The sequence below is a fragment of the Leucoraja erinacea genome, chromosome 24 (assembly GCF_028641065.1).
Source record: "Leucoraja erinacea ecotype New England chromosome 24, Leri_hhj_1, whole genome shotgun sequence".
Lineage (NCBI taxonomy): Eukaryota > Metazoa > Chordata > Chondrichthyes > Rajiformes > Rajidae > Leucoraja > Leucoraja erinaceus.
Window position 1 is genome coordinate 12258001 of NC_073400.1, and position 18243 is coordinate 12276243.

At 42.7% G+C, this 18243-nt stretch overlaps 1 protein-coding gene across 1 annotated transcript in view; it reads right to left on the bottom strand.

Moving 5' to 3' along the window:
- LOC129708650 (neuron navigator 1-like) overlaps positions 1-18243 on the bottom strand; it is a 512158-nt gene that overhangs the window by 73705 nt on the left and 420210 nt on the right. The window contains exons 17-21 of the mRNA XM_055654539.1: positions 10537-10589; positions 8684-8707; positions 8299-8376; positions 3936-4019; positions 2194-2305 (exon numbers count right to left, since the gene is read on the bottom strand). Coding sequence (XP_055510514.1) covers positions 2194-2305; positions 3936-4019; positions 8299-8376; positions 8684-8707; positions 10537-10589 — 351 coding nt within the window. The remainder of the gene's footprint in view (positions 1-2193; positions 2306-3935; positions 4020-8298; positions 8377-8683; positions 8708-10536; positions 10590-18243) is intronic.

Here is an 18243-nt window from a genome sequence, read left to right on the forward strand (position 1 = left end):
ACTTATTTTTTGAATTGCTCAATAGCAATGGAAAATGAAAGGCAAACTACAGCAGGATATGCAATTGATTATATATTTTCAAGCAAATAATAATAATGTTTTCATTCTGAGGTTAGCAATTTTCTTTACATGCAAAATAGCTATTTAATTCTAGCTAAACTGTGAAGTCAATAAAATATGTGGGTGGCATGTTACAATGTCTCTAATTTCTATGAACTTCCCAGTTATTTACAGACAATGTTCAACTCGGTTTTTATCATATTTGTCCTGTTTTTTAAGTGTTGGCTTTGTTTGTGCTCCCAGTGTGTTCCACAACCGCTGGCCTCAAGCTGGTGTTATTTGCTTGCATCCTTGTGCTTCCTTTCAAGACCCTAAGGGCATTGCAAAGTGTTGCTTTCTTTCTCTAGGTCGGGCTTAATGTTATTGAATAATTCTATCAACACAAGGTGGTGCGGCACAGTGGCCAGAGACCCGGGTGAGATCCTGACTATGGGTGCTGTCTGTACGGAGTTTGTACCTTCTCCCTATGACTGCATGGGTTTTCCTCGGTTGATCAGATTTCCTCCCACATTCCAAAGATGTACAGGTTTGTAGGTGAATTGGCTTCAGTAAAAAAATTGTGAATTGTCCCTAGTGTGGAGGGTAGCGCTCGTGAACAGGAATCGCTGGTCAGCATGGACTCGGTGACCGAAGGGCCTGTTTCTGCGCTGTATCTCTAAACTGAACACACCATGTTCTCCTGAAATGTCATCTATCCCTGTTCTCCACGGTCTGATCTGTTGAGTTACTCCAGCACTTTGTCTCTGTTTTTTTTGTAAACCAGCATCTGCCAACATTTTTTTTCAATCGAGTTTAGAATGAAGGGCCTGTCTCACTATGGCGGCCTTATTGGCGAGGTTAGGAGACTGCGCTCACCACAAGCTCACAACATGGTCAACACATGGTCGTAGGTGGGTCTCTGGTAAGTCTCCTTCATTGGTCGAGAGTAGTTCCAGCATAGTGGTCACTACTCGCGGCCTCAGTGTGGTCGTGGAAAGTTTTTCAACATGGTGAAAATTTTTCTGCAGCCAAAAATTGGTCGGCAGAAAATCGATACATTTGCAGTCGTAGGTTTAGTCGAAGTGGGTCCTAGTAGGTCGTAATGCTATTCGTAGGTGATCAAAGGTAATCGAGGGTAGTCGAAGGTAAAGCTCGTTGAGAAAAAAAAGGTAAACCGACCGGTAATGTTAAATGCCCGCTAAACTTTATTAAACATTGTCTGGCTTCTTAAAAGTGGCTCCACCCCTTCTCCCCTACCTTCTCTCCCCTTCTCTCGCTTCTCTACCCCCCCCTTCTCTGCACTCTCTAAAGGACTTACCGAACTGTGCCAGCGTCTTTTACCTTCCTGTTCATCGCGGGTGTGAATTTCAGACCACACACACACACACCTTCCTTCACCAGCCCATGTGAACATTTTAACCAGTGCTCCCCCCGCTTGCCCTGTCTAAAAAATTCACACGGTGCAAAGCCAAGGTTATACAGACACACGCTGCGATGAACAGGAAGGTTGGCGCTGTAAAAAGGCAGCTAAAGACGGTAAGTCCTTTAAAAGAGGGGGGGGGGGTGAAGGGGGGAGAAGGAGTGGAGACAACATTTAAGAAGCCAGAGATTCACGGCTGTGAAGCTCGGCGGACATTTAACATTACCGGTCGGTTATCCTTGGTTCTGAAACGTACTGCTTACCTTTTTTTGTCCAATGAGCCAATGAAATTCACCGGTCAGCACCGGCTCCAACCTACGAGAACTCTGAGAACCTTCGACCTCCTGGCGACCCACTAGGACCTCCTGCCGACCCACCTACGGCACGAGAATTCTCGCTACTCTCCATGGCAGCTTCATTCTAGTCTCCGCTTATTTTTCAACTAGTTCCCAGAATGCGGGAACTTCTCACGACCATGAAGGCAACTCCCCGGCAACCACCCGCGAACATGTGGCGACCATGTTGCGAATGTATAGTCTCCTGCAGTCGCCTAAAAAGTCGCCGAAGTGGGACAGGCCCATCATGCACAGTGATTTGGAGTAATTTGTAGTGAATAAGGTTGTTGTGAGAAGAGGGGTTGACTAGATTTAAAGAGATACGAGTGTCCAAAGAACATTTGGATGAAACCGTTCAAACGCTAAAGAACATCCAGTTTTTAAATTAACGAGAGTTACCTTTGGGTGTTAAGTCTGGGTGGTTCAAGGCTCCATGTATAGCAGCTTGTGCTTCAGAATTCTTTTTGTGCAACATATCAATAGTTTCTTTAAGATCAAATAACTCTGAGTCCTATTTGAAGTTAAGACAACAAAACTTAAGCAGAAAACATAATCTCAAGCAAAATATATCAATACGCAAACTAGAGAACAGCACGAAAATAATTCTCTCATAAAAGGTTAATATGGTAATTCTAGCACACAACATCATTTAAAGCACCAAATCACCAATATGAATATAAATAATGCAATTCCTACATGGAGATAATGCAACTATAATTTTTACTTTTAGTATAATTTTAGAAATACAGCATGGAAACAGGCTCTTCAGTGCCTCCAAATTCACGCCGACCTTTCACACTAGTTCTAAGTCATCCCACTTTTGCATCTACTTCCTACACATGAGAGCAATCTACAGACGGTACTTAATCTCCAAAGCCGAACATCTTTGGATGTGGGAGGAAACTGGAGCACGAGAAGGAAACCGACACAGTTAGGATCGAACCCAGGACTTTGGCGATGTGAGGCAGTAATTCTACCAGATGCGCCACCATGCCGGCCTGTAAAACTGCAGCAGAAGGAATTCCTGATCCCTGATTCGAATGGATTCCTGACATTACCTTTATTGTCAGAGCCGAGCAACTCCAACCAATTTCTATCTGGCTTCTGGAACTTCACAGATTAAAATTTAAATGTTTATAACATTGATTATAACATATGATGACATGTGACTTTTGTTTCTGGGGAACACCAGTTAGGGCAGCATGGTGGTGCAGCAGTGGAGTTGCTGCCTTACAGCGCCAGAGACCAGTGTTCAATTCTATCTATCTGTATGGAATTTGTACGTTCTCCCTGTGACCTCATGAGTTTTCTCCGGGTGCTCCGGTTTCCTCCCACACTCCAAAGACTTACGGGTTTGTAGATTAATGGGCTTTGGTAAAATTGTAAATTGTCCCTAGTGTGTGTGTGTATAGGATTGTGTTTGTGTGGAATGGGGAACGCTGGTCGGCGTGGGCTCGTGGGCTGAAGGGCCTGTTTCTGCGCTGTATCTCTAAAATAAACTAAACACAGTTTCTCCATTGTGAAGCAGACTCCATTTCCGAATAGAGTTTTCTCTCTCCATACTAATATTAGATCCTACTTCTCAATCATAAATGCCACCTTCACACATCTTGCAGAGTATTATCATTATTGTAATGAATTATTTTGCACCCTGATAAAGCAACAATTCCTGTTGTCTACCATCTGCCAAAATGATAGAACAGATGGCAATTTTCCATTGATTTCTTTTCCTCCTTCTCAGTTCTCTCCCACACATTGAGTTAGTGACTGTGTTCAAAATGTACCTTACTTATGAGGAACGCAATAATATGTAATGACAATATGATTACACAGAGTGAAAGGTGCTTGGAGCACACCAAAAGGGAAAATGGTGGAAGCAGATACTATAAAAATAATATTTAAGAGTCTTTTAGACAAGGATGTGAAGGAACAGAGGGATATGAACCATGTACAGGCAGATTAGTTTAAATTGGCAATAAGTTCAACCCAGTCATTGGGGACTGAAGGGTCTGTTCCTGTGCTATACAGTTCAATGTTCTACATTCTACATTGCCTATCCTCACCTTAATAACAGAATCAGCATTTATTAAGATTTGGCTTGATTTGGTCCACAATTCACCAAAGTTGGAGGTCACACTCACCTTTTGTTCTGCAGTCGCAGCAAGATTCTGTAGACGAGATGTCATGTTAGTCAAACTTTGCTCAAATGCTGCCACAAGATGAGCCTGAAAATGAGGACAAAATAAAATGGCGATTTTTTATTTTACTTTGTCAGCTTTTGAGGTTGTTTGACAAAAGCCCAGAAACAATTGCACGATGACGCATGTTCATCACTAAATCAGTGCATAGTTTAAGTCAGGCTGATTGAATTCCATGCTACAACGTAATCAAAAGTAATATACAGGTCCACTACTGGTCTTCCGGCAACTGGCGATCCAGCAACTCCTTTGATCCGGATAAAAGTACAAAAGCGTACTTGAAATCCCACCTGGAAGTTCACCGGTAAATATGACGCTTAGGCCGATCTTTTGACTTCATCGGTACTTCCACGCTGATCAGTGGGTCGAATTTGTTCCCTGTGGTCGGGGCTGCGGAACTCCTGCCCGGCCAAAGCCGGCAGATCCGTTCCTATAGCCGACTTCTGAGGCCGAATTTGAGGGCCAGTATCTTGGCTCCCCTGCGGCCTAGGTAGACTGTTCAGTACCGTTGGACTACTCTCAATCACCGTGACCTCTGTTGATCCGGCAAAATGCATAATCCAGAAAGGCTCTGTTATCATGGGTGTTGGAAAATCAGTGGTGGACCTGCAGTTTTGTACGTTTTCTGACCAAGAACCAGCTGCAATGGCTTTGTGTCCAGCTTTTGAAGTTCAAATGGTTCACATATAACATGATCAATAAACTGATAAAATGGCCGGGTTAGAAATTAGTAACTATATTTGTTAATTTCCTTAAAAACAACATAAACTCAGCAGGTCAGGCAGCATCTTTGGAGGAAAGTGAGTAAATGATGTTTTGAGTTGGCAACCTTCTTCAGACAGAGTCAAATGGAGAAACCAACTTGAAACATTGGCCAAAAGGGCAGCCACGGTGGTGCAGTAGTAGAGTTGCTGCCTTCCAGCGCTTGCAGCGCCGGAGACCCGGGTTCAATCCTGACTACGGGTGCTGTCTACGGAGTTTGTATGTTCTCCCCGTGACCGCCTAGGTTTCTTCCTACACTCCAAAGACATACAGATATGTAGGTTAATTGGCTTGGTATACGTATAAATTGTCCCTAGTGTGTGTAGGATAGTGTTAATGTGCGGGGATCGCTGGTCAGCACGGACTTGGTGGGCCAAAGGGCCTGTTTCCGCACTGTATTTCCAAACTAAACTAAATCCGTCTATCTCCCTCCGCAGATGCTGCCTGACCCACTGAGTTCCTCTCACGGTTCCATTGCTGTCCAGGATTGCAGCATCTGCCTCCATTTAATGTTGATGGTTCAAATTAAAGGAACTGTGATAATTGTGATATTGTAAACATGTAGAATGTTAAAAAAAATTGAATGATGTGCAACTCGGAAGCTCATAAGTCTGATCACTGGTCTGCATTTAGTTAGTTTATCGTGGCTGAGGCAGCATTTATTGCTGATTGGTTTCATCTTCCTCTGATAATGACTGGGAAAGTCACCAAGTCAGTTTTAACTGTGTCATCCCTGTACTTCAAGTGAGAATAGAACTGGTTGCCCTCGACTGAACTCCAGGATGCAAAAAGACAAAAGACAATTGTTTTGCAGACAGAGATGTGAAAGGACTAAAGACAGACACAAAATACTGGATTAACTCAGCCAGTCAGGTAACATCTCTGGAGAACATGAATATGAAGGGCGAAGAGCTACTGCCTTACACCGCCAGAGACCCGGGTTCAATCCTGACTATGGGTGCTTGTCTGTACGGAGTTTGTACGTTCTCCCCGTGACCTGCGTGGGTTTTCTCCGAGATCTTCGTTTTCCCTCCCATACTCCAAAGACGTACGTACAGGTTTGTAGGTTAATTGGCTTGTTTTAGATGTAAAATTGTCCTTAGTGTGTGTAGGATAGTGTTAATGTGAGGGGATCGCTGGTCGGAGCGCATTCGGTGAGCCGAAGGGCCTGTTTCCACTCTGTATCTCTAAACTACACCAAACTAAACTAAAAGGTGATGTGATGTTTCTGATTGGGACCCTTCTTCAGACTGATTGTAGGGGGGTGCGGAGGACCCTGGAAGCAATAACAGGACAAATCAAGGCCAGCAACCAGGTAGTCAGGTTCCCTGATAGGCCGATTATTAGCTGGGAACGGTGTGATCCCAAGAAGGACACATTGTTGCAAACTGTGGAACTGGTTACGTGAAAAGACTACTTTAGGTTCGGCAACAATGTGAACACAGCAGGGCCTCATGAGCTGTGGGGAAATGGCAAGGTAGTTTTTGATGACCAGAACTTATTATAGTACAACGCTGTTGATATGGCATGCCTGGGACTGTGGTGGTACTGGAACTTTCTGGACTTTTGAATATCATTCTATTAATGCCCCAACACACATTTTAGTCGCTTTTTCCTTTCAATGTTACACAGTGGTATAATATTTTATCCAGTGAACCCAATCAGTTTCAAGGAACCACAGTTAACAAGACCAGGTGCGTTTGAAGGGAACACAGGGAATAGAAGCAGCTATGATTTAAAGAAGTGCAGCCAACAGGACCAGGTGATTTTACAGGGAAGGTAGGAACCAGGCCCTGGGTGAGTGGACAAGGACCTTGTGAACTGTGAGTGGCTCAATTGTGATCATGTATTGTCTTTCCGCTGACTGGTTAGCACGCAGCAAAGCTTTTCTCTGTACCTCAGTACATGTGGTCGGGTCGGACTAGAATCTCAGTCTGAGCGCATGGGAAGGAAGCGTGGGAGGTAGGGCTGGGCAAAGGGAAAGGGAGCATGGCAGACATAACCTTGTGAGATAGACACAAAATGGTGGAGTAACAGCATGTCAGGCAGCATCTCTGGTTAAAAGAAATAGGTGACGTTTCGGGGCGAGACCCTTCAACGAATTATCTTGTGAGGTCGATGCTGAACCATCAGGATCAGAACAGTCATATAGCAGATGTTTAGAGAATACTGTGGGAGTATTTACAGGGTGGCACAGGAGCACAGCAGTAGAGTTGCTGCCTTACAGCGCCAGGGACCCGATTTTTATCCTGACAATGGGTGCTGTACGGAGAATGCACGTTCTCCCTGTGACCGCGTGGATTTTACCCAGGTGCCCCGGTTTCCTCCCACATTCCAAAGACATGCAGGTTTGTGGGTTAATTGGCTTCTGGAAATTGCCCCTATATAGGATGCGAAACAAGGATAACATAGAACTCGTGTATGGGTGATCATTGGTTGGCGTTGACTCGGTGGACCAATGGGCCTGTTTCCCACACTGTACCGTCAAACAATAAAGAAGATCCCTGCAGAACTCCAGCCAGAATATCTACCTTCTGCCACAACCTTCCGTCGTCTATGAATGAGTAAAGTTAATAAATGTAGGGTCCTAACAAGCCACAAGGAAAACAATAGTGTTCATTCTATTGTATTATCTAGTTTCAGTGGTAGATCACACGATAGTGTACATGATAAAGCAATTGAATGAGGAAGGGTTTATGCATTCTCATGGATGTTGTGGAACCCTGTGACCTGTTCTTTCAATACCTCGGCACTTAGGCAGAGATGCTGCCCGACCCGCTGAGTTACTCCAGCTTTTTGTGTCTATTTTCAGTCCTGAACTACTATCTGCCTCACTGGAGCCCCTCGGACTATCTCTAATCAGTCTCGACTGACTTTATCTTACACTAAACGTTATTCTCTTTATCATTCACCTGTACATTGTGGATTTATCGACTGTAATCATGTAAAGTCTTTCCGCTGATCGATTAGCAGGACAGAAGCTTTTCACTGTACCTCGGTACACGTGACAATAAACTAAACTAACTATCCTTCGCTGGAGCTGTGAGACCAGTGATAATGCCGTACTGGGTCACAACACTGCACTCACCAAGTTGGTGGTTCAAATGTGACACGAAACCAAAGCCCCATCTTCTCTCTCAGCTATAATGAAAACCTTTTATCATGCTGTCATTGAGCAGGCAAATTACCCATAGCTTCCTGGCCATTATTAATGGACAGCATCATCAAAAAAAAGCTGATCTGGTCATTACCACATTGCTTTAAGTGAGAGTTCCTTGTGAATAAAATTGTCTGCTGCCATTTCATCGTAAAGGAAAAGTAGCTGCCTTGGAGGTAAAGCACTTAGTTATCCTGAGCCTGAGGCTGGGAGAGGTATCAAGTCTAATTTTCAATCATCAAAGGGCAGCAACTGCTCAGAATAGTCACTCTTTCATGAGCCTACTCAGTATCATGTACTTGCAACAGAAAACCAGTAACAGATGGAGAGAACAAGGTGTTGTTTTATGCCTAGCACCAATGAAGGAAGTACAAAGAAATAACCTACATTTGTAGACAGTTGTGATGTAAGTGTAGAAACCTTGTCGTGTGAAGATTCAAGCTCTCTACGTAGTTTTCGGATATGCTGTAATGAAGAATTCAATATTAACTCGGCTTATTTATAGGGCTGCAATTACAACATAGTTTGCAAGCATCTGAATCAAGACACCCTCTTTATTTAATTGAACAAACCAAGGTGCCAATTACTGATATAGTGTCAGAGATGCAGATCTAAAATAAATTGTAGCTTACGTTATCTTGGTATTCAATGTGGATGAGTGACAATGTATTAATTCATTTGTAAGCTCACGTTAAGTCAACTATATTTTAATTAACCAAGCGACCATTAATTGTGACATTGCTACATAGCTATAGGTTTTCAACCATCATACCTCTCCTTGGACCTTGTCTTCACTCTGAAAAAATAACAAATAACGATATTTAAAATTTATAAATCAGCTCAAAATTCAAATTTATTTTAATTGTGACAACTCTCTACACTGGTTTGCAGAATCAAATTTTAAAAAATGAAAAAGAATATTCAAGTCCCTTTTGTTCTTCCAAACACATTGCCACTCAAAATTCCATCATAAGGAACTGAAGATGCTGGAATTTTGTGTAAAGCTCAATGTGTTGTTACTCAGTGGGTCAGGCAGCATCGGTGGAGGACTTGGATCTGTAAAGTTTCAAGACTGGGACCCTTTGTCAGACACAGCTTGCTGCCCACTACTACAATCAATCTGATGAATGGTCCTGACCCGAAACATCGCCTATCCATTCCCTCCACAGGTGCTATGTGACCTGTTGGGTTACTCCAGCATTTTATGTATCACGCAATATGCAGTGCAGGGGTAATCAACAGACCTTCATGGTCAGATCAAGATCCCTGCACTTACAACTGGGACCTGAAAATGGTGCCAAACTGGTGACGCTGTATACCAGGAGTTGGCAACCTACGGCCGCTGGGCCGGTAACCCGAAATCTTCCGGCCTGCAGCTGGATTTTTTTCCCCGTAATCATCCGGCCCGCTGAGCGCCGAGCGCCGAGTGGCGAGCTCAGGCTGTTCCGCACCCTGAGCAAAGCCGGCGGCACGGTCGCGCACTTTCTGTGAACACGTGATTCGATGCCTGCCATCTGCTCACAGACATGCGTCCTGGTCCCTATGCAGCACCAGGTTGCCGACCCCTGCTGTATACTGTATTAGCGTACTACTGCTATATATTTGAACTGTACCTGAGATGCTTATCCAATATGTTTCTAAGTGCTTACATATAGTGATACGTACTGAACTCCCTGTGGACAAAAATGGATTTCACTGTACCTCGGTACATGTGATAAATAAAGTACCCTGAACCATGAATCAACATCCATACATATCCATACATCAAAGACTCCAGGACGACAACAAAAATAATTCAGTTCACCCGACTTTAGGAAAGATACCCTTCCTTAAGGCAGACTGCCACTCACTTATATCTTCATTGATACACTCATTTCTATGTTGATAATTTTTGAACAGCAATTCATTCCCTCATTAAATCTCAGGTCAAGGTATTTCAACTGGGTTTCCTCAGATTATGAGGCAAATGGAATCAAAGGTTACTTTTAAAATGCAGTTCATGAGCATCACAGTATGAATTTTTAAAAAACACCCAACTTTCAGCTGTCAAATATAGCTTCTTCGGATAAACAATTTTATCTGAAACTTTTTTTTCCCTCTCTAAACATTTCAATACTTAATTTCTCAAAATTGAACAGACATGATGGACGGAATGGAATCCAGTCTTGTATTACTCGATGATTTCAAATAAATCGTAATAATGAATATATGGCTTCATTACTTCCTTCTTCGGAGGTGAAACTCATCTATAAATCTAAGTGATGTTTGTGCTGGTACATGTTGCTGCTGATATCTTGTTTCTACATTAAGTCATTGATTTGGCTTTAGATAGAAAGCAGATTGATTAAGAATATTGATGTGATGGAGACTAATAAGCAGACCATGATGTAGTTCCACTCTTCAGCACGTTTCATTGTATATTAAATAGGATATCGATTAGGAAGAACACCAGATATAAAAGCACAACTAATTTAACTGTCCTCAAATTGACATTAACTAATATCATCCAATGATGCTATTGTGATGTAAAACCACAAATGTATATAAATCTTTAAATAAATGTATATAAATCTTTACATTTAAAATATGATCCGAGAACTTTATAAGAATTAAAACAAGGCTTACCATAGAATGAACCGATGATGTGGTGGAGGCAAGGGAAAGCACTGAGCCATGAACTGCAAAACAGGTGCTCAATAAAATTAATTATCTGATTATTACATTAAAATACATTTACATTCTCAAAATAGAATCATCTACCCATAAACTAACACTTGATTGCTGCATCAGGGCCTCATGGTGTCCATTACCATGTGTTGCTCAACTGTAGGGGAACTTGGGCCATGATATGAGCATGCGTAAGGAGGGCTCCTGTCATAGTGTGATCTGACCATTGCTGCATTTATCTGTGACTCCTGGAAGACATTCCCTCCCTCTGTTCCGCTCCCCACCCCCAAATCTCCAAACCTCCTCCACGCAACCATCTCCCCAAATGGATCTGAATCCCAGCCCCCTTCCTCACCCTTGTATGCGATGGCTTCCCTGACCCCAGGTGTCAGCTCTTTCTTCCCCATTCCCCAATGATGAACGCTGCTTCCTACCACTCCCCCACCCCACGTCCCCAAGTACCGCAGGTCTCTTCATCATTCCTCCTGTTGGAGAGTGTCAATGGGGTTCATGTTTTTGGTTGGCAACCAAGATCAAAATGACAATATGCAATTGTATCTTGTAGAAACAAGGAACTCCAGATGCTGGTTTACACAAAAAGACTCAAAGTGCTGGAATATCTCAGCAGGTCAGGTAGCATCTCTGGAGAACATGGGAATACATCATGTATCGTGTATTTGTACACTGTGGACGGCTTGATTGTAACCGTGCATTGTCATTCCGCTGACTGGTTAGCACGTCACAAAAGCTTTTTACTGTACTTTGGTACACGTGACAATAAACTAAACTCAAACTCAGCTGGGGGTGGGAGATTGCAACCTTCACCTGGTCCACCCTGTTTCGACGAATGCAATCAACCTGGCGTGCACAATCAAATAAGATCAAATAGAACAAGTTGTCCTACAACTTTAGGCTATGCATGCCATGTGCAAGAAGAAGAAGGTGATGTTTTTGGTTGGGACCCTTCTTCAATCTGAATAAGGGTCCCAATCCAAAACCTTACCTATCCATGTTCTCCAGAGAAGCTGGTTGACTCGTAAAGTTACTCCAGCACTTTGTGTTCCTTTTTTACCAATTGCTTCTCCACAACCTTTTAGAGTGCCCGGCAATTTACAGGATTGGCTGTTTTAGCATTCGTCAGGCCACTGCAAAAAACACTGGTCTTTTCTGAATAGTACCCAAATGCCTTTTAAACACATCCATATACCTGCATTGGATTTCTTACATCCATCTAACCTAGATGTTTATAATCATAGATGAAAATTGGCACCACTTACATCAGTGTACTTTTTGCAGCACAATAAAATCTATGTTCACTGATGTGGGAATAATCACAAAAACATCTACAAAAATCAGTCCTTGGAATGTTCCATTGAAACGTTGCAATTTTCATTGTCCTTTGCTTTGAGCCAGCTTGAACCAAACCTGTTAGATTATTTGATCTTTTGTTAGTTTTTTCCACAGGAGATCAGTTGCCCCCATGTCCACCTCCTCTCCCTCCCACCTCCTAATTAAACCATGTTATTATATTAAGAAATTTGAAAGATAACTGTCTATCTTCTAAACTCAACAAATGGTTGATGCAATGTGTGCTGAACAATGTAAGGTTGGTTTGAATCTAGTGAGTCCACCTTGTATCCAAGGTCATTGCAATGTTTTCTGGGCTTCAGAGTCAAAAATGGTGCATCGGATTCATAACAGTCTGACAAACACACACTAAGCAACAATTTCACCTTAAGTAAAGCTTGCAATAAATAACATTCGCTATGCCAGAAATTCTAAATCACCCTTATATCTGTCTGTTACCAACATCAAAAGGATTTGTTATGCATCATTTCATTAACGTATTTGTTACTAAGTGTCAGGAAAGCAGCAACCAATTCTGAACAACAAAAAAGTGTCTTGTCCCGAAACGCCACCCATTCCTTCTATCTAGAGATGCTGCCTGTCCCGCTGAGTTACGCCAGCATTTTGTGTCTACCTTCTGAACAACAAACTTCCATTTACAGAATGGCGACAATGGCAAAAAATATAAATCTTCACCTCCTTTCCCTACAATTGTGTCGTTTACCAACATCAAAAGGATTCATTTTCAAGGGGAAGGAAAAGTGACGCTATTTTATTATTGTTCTCCGTCTGGGGTAGTTTCTCAGAGTGAAAACGACAGCTCCATTTTGGGTATTTATTGTGTCACTGGGACATAAAGGGGATGTGGGAATAGATTTAACATGGAGTTTAAATTTGTGTGGAAGGTTTTGGTTTAATTTATAAAACTGCAGCCACGTTATAAACAAACAACACCTTTGAGACACAATCTGCTTCTGGCATTTGATATATAAGTGTCCTCAAGGACTCACACTGGCAGTATTTCTTGTCTGATTTAGAAGGATGAGGGTCTAAGTTCCACTCAAGAGCTTTGAACACAAAAATTACGCAGACTCAAGTCTAGTACTGAGGATGTGCGACGCATTCAGAAGTGCATATTTACAGAGATTTTTTTTTAAATTATAGTGCTGTTTAAATCAAGTGAAAGTAAAACATTTTGGAACAATATTTAGAAAAGGTGAGTGTTCCTTGGTGGTCTCATCAATGCGTTTTAATTTTTTTTCAATTGATGGATTGATTGTAAGATACAACATGGGTGGTGGGTGTATGGAACAAGCTGCCTGAGGAAGTAGTTGAGGCTGGGACTATCCCAACATTTAAGAAACAGTTAGACAGGTACATGGATAGGACAAGTTTGGAGGGATATGGACCCAGCGGAGGCCAGTGGGCCAGTGCGGGCAAGTTAGGCCAAAGGGCCTGTTTACACACTGTATCACTCTCTGACTCTACGGAAACAGGCCCTTTGTCCCACCGTGTCTATGTAAACCACTGATCATCCATGCACGTTAGTTTTATATCATCCAACTTTTGCATTCACACCCAACACACTTAGGACAATTTACAGAGGCCAATTAACCTACCAACCTGCACGTCTTTGGTGTGTGGGAGGTAACCAGATTACCCCTAAGAAACCCACATGGTCACAGGAAGAACGTGCAAACTACACAAAGACAGCACCCACGGTCAGGATCAAACCCGATTGAGAGGAAACCAGAGGATCTGGAGGAAACCACGTAGTGACAGGGAGAACGTGCAAACTTCACACAGGCAGCACCCGAGGTCAGGATCGAACCCAATTTCTGGCGCTGTGAGGCAGTGACTCCACCAGCTACGCCACTGTGCCACCCTCACTCAACATTTCTAAATTATGAGGTAAAATATTAAGACACAATTGTAGGAAAACTAAGTAAAGTTTTCTCTTTTTTTGTCATGAGCACCATACTGTAAATGGAAGTTTGTTGTGTAGAATTGGTTGCTGCTTTTCTTATACTTTAACAGACACTATACCCTTCAAAAATACTTCAATGGCTATAGTGTGCTTTGCAATGTCTCAATGGGAACCTGAAAATGTGTCGTATATACCCAGTGGTATGAATATTGATTTATTTAACTTCAAGTATCCCTGCACTCTCTCTCTCCATCCCTTCCCCTAACCTAGTCACACCAGGTTCCTGTTCTCACCTAGCAAACAGCTAACAATGGCCGGTTACACAAAAAAGCAGGAGAAACTCAGCGGTGGCAGCAGCATCTATGGAGCGAAGGAAATAGGCAACGTTTCGGGCCGAAACGTTGCCTATTTCCTTCGCTCCATAGATGCTGCTGCACCCGCTGAGTTTCTCCAGCTTTTTTGTGTAACCTTCGATTCTCCAGCATCTGCAGTTCCCTCTTAAACAGCTAACAATGGCCTGTTTCTTTTATCATCATTACTTTTTTTGCTTATCTTTTATTCATTTGTTCTTTATGTCTTTGCATCACAGCCTTTATCTCTCATTTCCCTTTCCCCGACTGGTCTGAAGAAGGGTTTTGACCCGAAATGTCACCTATTCCTGCTCTCCAGGAATGGTGCCTGTCTAGCTAAGTTACTCCAGCATTGTGTGTCTATCTTCAGTTTAAACCAGCATCTGCAGTTCCTTCCTACACAAAGGGTCACACATGTTTATTCTTCTTAACTTTTATTGCTTACGGTTTTGTGATCTGCACGGAACAATATTTGAGATGAATGCGAAACAGATTTGAAGTCTTGTGTGTTCCTAAGAGTTTGCAAACATTTTATTGTCTACACAACTTGGTTACGCTTCTATGTCAGCCTTTTCCAATCTCATACACAATGATCAACTGCACACTAAGGTGGTGTTTTTCAGAGTCGACAACTATTTCAATTACCTCTACAAAATCTGAAATTCAACTCAAATACAATAGAAAAGGGAAACAAAAGCACCGGTGACAATGAAAGAGAAATCTGGACTTGGTTTTCATGCACTGTTAATACAGAAAGGGTTGTTATCCTAAACCATATGACAAGCTTTGGAAAAATTTGAAAAGGCACATATTGCTTGATTACAAAGGGAAACATGAGCCCCTTATGCCAGGGTTTTCAGTAAAACAAAGGTGAATTTTCAAAGCATTTTAACCGACATCTCGCTTCGGGTCAATCCGGTAACAACCGCCGGATAATTTCACAAAACTTTCCAAAGCGGAAGAATATGGGAATACTGGGGAATATATGACAAGTAATGTTTTTTTTTCCTTTGTAATACACAGAGACAGGTATAATATGCCAACAAGTTAACAATCGTATTGAGGTGTAGAAAATCACGAGGGGATGCATTGGGTGAGTGCACAGCGTCTTTTTACCCAGGGTAGGGAAATCAAGAACCAGAGGACACAGGTTTAAGGTGAGAGGGGCACGATTTAGTGGGAATCTAAAGGGCAACTTCTGAACTCAGTGGGTGGTGGGTGTATGGAACGAGCTGTCAGAGGAGGTAGTTGAGGCAGGTACTATAATGGCATTTACAACACACTTGGACATGTCCATCCATCGGATGGGTTCAGAGGGATATGGGCCAGACATGGGCAACGTCATGTCTTCATAGGTCATGGCACAGAATATAGAGAATATAAAATATAACGAATATAGAATATTAAATGTAACTGTGAGGCACGGTGGCGCAGCACTGGAGTTGCTGCCTTACAGCGCTTGCAGTGCTAGAGACCCGGGTTCGACCCCGACTACGGGTGCTGTCTGTATGGAGTTTGTACATTCTCCCCGTGACTGCGTTGATTTTCTCTGAGAACTTCGGTTTCCTCTCACACTCCAAATACGTACAGGTTTGTAGGTTAATTGCTTTGGTACAAATGGAAATTGTCCCAAGTGCGTGTAGGTTAGTGTAAGTGTACGGGGATCTCTGGTCGGTGCAGACTCGGTGGGCCGAAGGGCCTGTTTCCACGCTGTATCTCTAAACTAAACTAAAGGTTGGGGGCATTGAGCATTGCTTATCATTTACACAATCTACAAGATCGGGTGAACATTCCACACAGACAGCACCCGAAAATCAGGACAGAATCTGGTGTCTGTTGCAGTGTGACACCGATTCTACCATGAGACACATTGGCCGGCATGGACGAGATGGGCCGAAGGGCCTGTTTCTATGCTGTATGATTCTATGACTCAAACAATTTTACAAAATGTATGGCAATCAAGTGAATCTGACAGATTTCTGGCGAAGATAGACACAAAATGCTGTAGTAGCTCAGCGGGTCAGGCAGCATTTCTGTAGAAAATAGATGCCATTTCGGGTCGAGCGATGGACCACAATGGACCATTGTGGGCTCCTTGGCCATCAGTGCCGACTTTGATTTGTTCTGTATCTATATTGTTTTGATGCCTCTAGTTTCCCTTTCCCTTGACTCTGTCTGAAGAAGGGTCTCAACCCAAATCGTCACCTATTCCTTTTTTCCTGAGATGCTGCCTGACCTGCTGAGTTACTCCAGCGTTTTGTGTCTATCTTCAGTGTAAACCAGCCTCTGCAGTCCCTTCCGAAAGATAGATATCTGGCCTTTGGAATCTGTAATCAGTGTGTCTGGGACCCCCACATGATAACCCATGCACCACAGAAAAGTTTCAATACAACTTGAAAGCAATGAATGCCTATTTTTGCAGGACTTGTTTTTGCGAATAACTGCTTTGAAGTTTAACACTGCTAAACGACCACCATAGACTTTTCCATCTGTTCTTAATAAATGTTGTAGAATTCCACAGGAAGGGAGAAAAAAAACCTATGAAAGACTACTTTAAACTTTGGTAGAAGTAGTATTTCCTAAAATGTTAATTGTGGCCTCAAGGTAGCTAATCTCAGAGCTATCTGACTAGGGTTTGAGGTGGTTATTTCCCCATTGGGAATTGCAGGCTTGTACATTGTAATAAAAGCCTGAAACATAGCGTTAATAAATGGGAAGTAAATGTAAAAAATAACAAGCAATGCTTAATTCCCCCAATTATCTGAAACGGCCACAGAGAGTCTCGATGTGATGGAGCGAGTCAAATAATGAAATATTTACCAATCTGGAAATGAAAAGCTACATAACGCAAAGGCAGGCAGCCTGATTGTAAAACAAAATGAGATCAACTGAAAAAAAAATCTGTAGTAGCTCAGTGTGTCAGGTAGCATCTCTGGAGAACATGGAAGAGAGGGGGGAGGGGGAGAGAAGGGTAAGGTGGGTGGGGCAGGGGCTTGCAGGGTTATTTGTGGGTTAGTTACCTACAATTTTCATACTGTTGGCTTGTAAGTTCCCAATAGTGGAATATGAAGTGCTGTTCCCCCAGTTTGCATGTAGCCTCACTCAGGCAATGGAGGAGGCCCGGGACAGAAAGGTCAGAATGGGAATGGGGAGTGAAGTTAAAATGGTTAGTATCCAGGAGCTCCAGCAGGCCTTGATGGACCGAGTGCAAGGGTCGGGTGAAATGGCCGCCCAGTCTACACTTGGTCTTGCTGATGTACAGGAGGTCATATCAGGGACAGCAAGAGTAGTAGGTGAATCTCCGTCTCACCTGGAAGGACCGTTGGGGTCCCTGGATGGATGTGAGGGAGGAGGTATAGGGATAGGTGTTAGCTGGATTATCACATGATCCCGATTTGATTCCACCCATGTAGTTAGTATATGTCACCATGGTGGTGTTATCAATCTGTAGTCTAACATGCAGGTGATGCATTTCTGAACAGTATGATTTTAGTCCATAGAACGCACCCAACATTTCCAAGTAGTTTATGACATGTATCTGAAGCAATGATGCTTCTTGTGCATCCCATCTATATCCACAACTAGAGATGGGGTTAGTAACACGCCAACCATGAACACTGGCATCAGTTTGTAGCACCACTGAATGGTTGCTGACAATGACAGGGTTTGAACAATGCCCAATATTTCCCCTATCATTGTAATTCCGTGATTGCTTAGATTGGTAGCCTCATTGGTCTCTACACATGACCAGTATTGATTTTAAGTGCTTATACCTTTGTCCTTGTAATTATTGGTAAAACAAAGGTCAAACAGTGTGGCTGGAAAGGCCACAGTATTGCCAATTACCCTTGCTACCAGTCGAATAGGTGGTTTACTGATGTCAATGTTGTTGGCCTCAGTTAAGTCTGTACCTTCCTTTGATAAGTTACCCACATGTAGACTAAGTCAAAGGTGAACCCCAAGTAGTCCTTAGTGCTGGAAGGTGCTAGCTTAGAATTAATAACGTCTATAATCCATCCGCATAGGCACCGTATAGTAAGC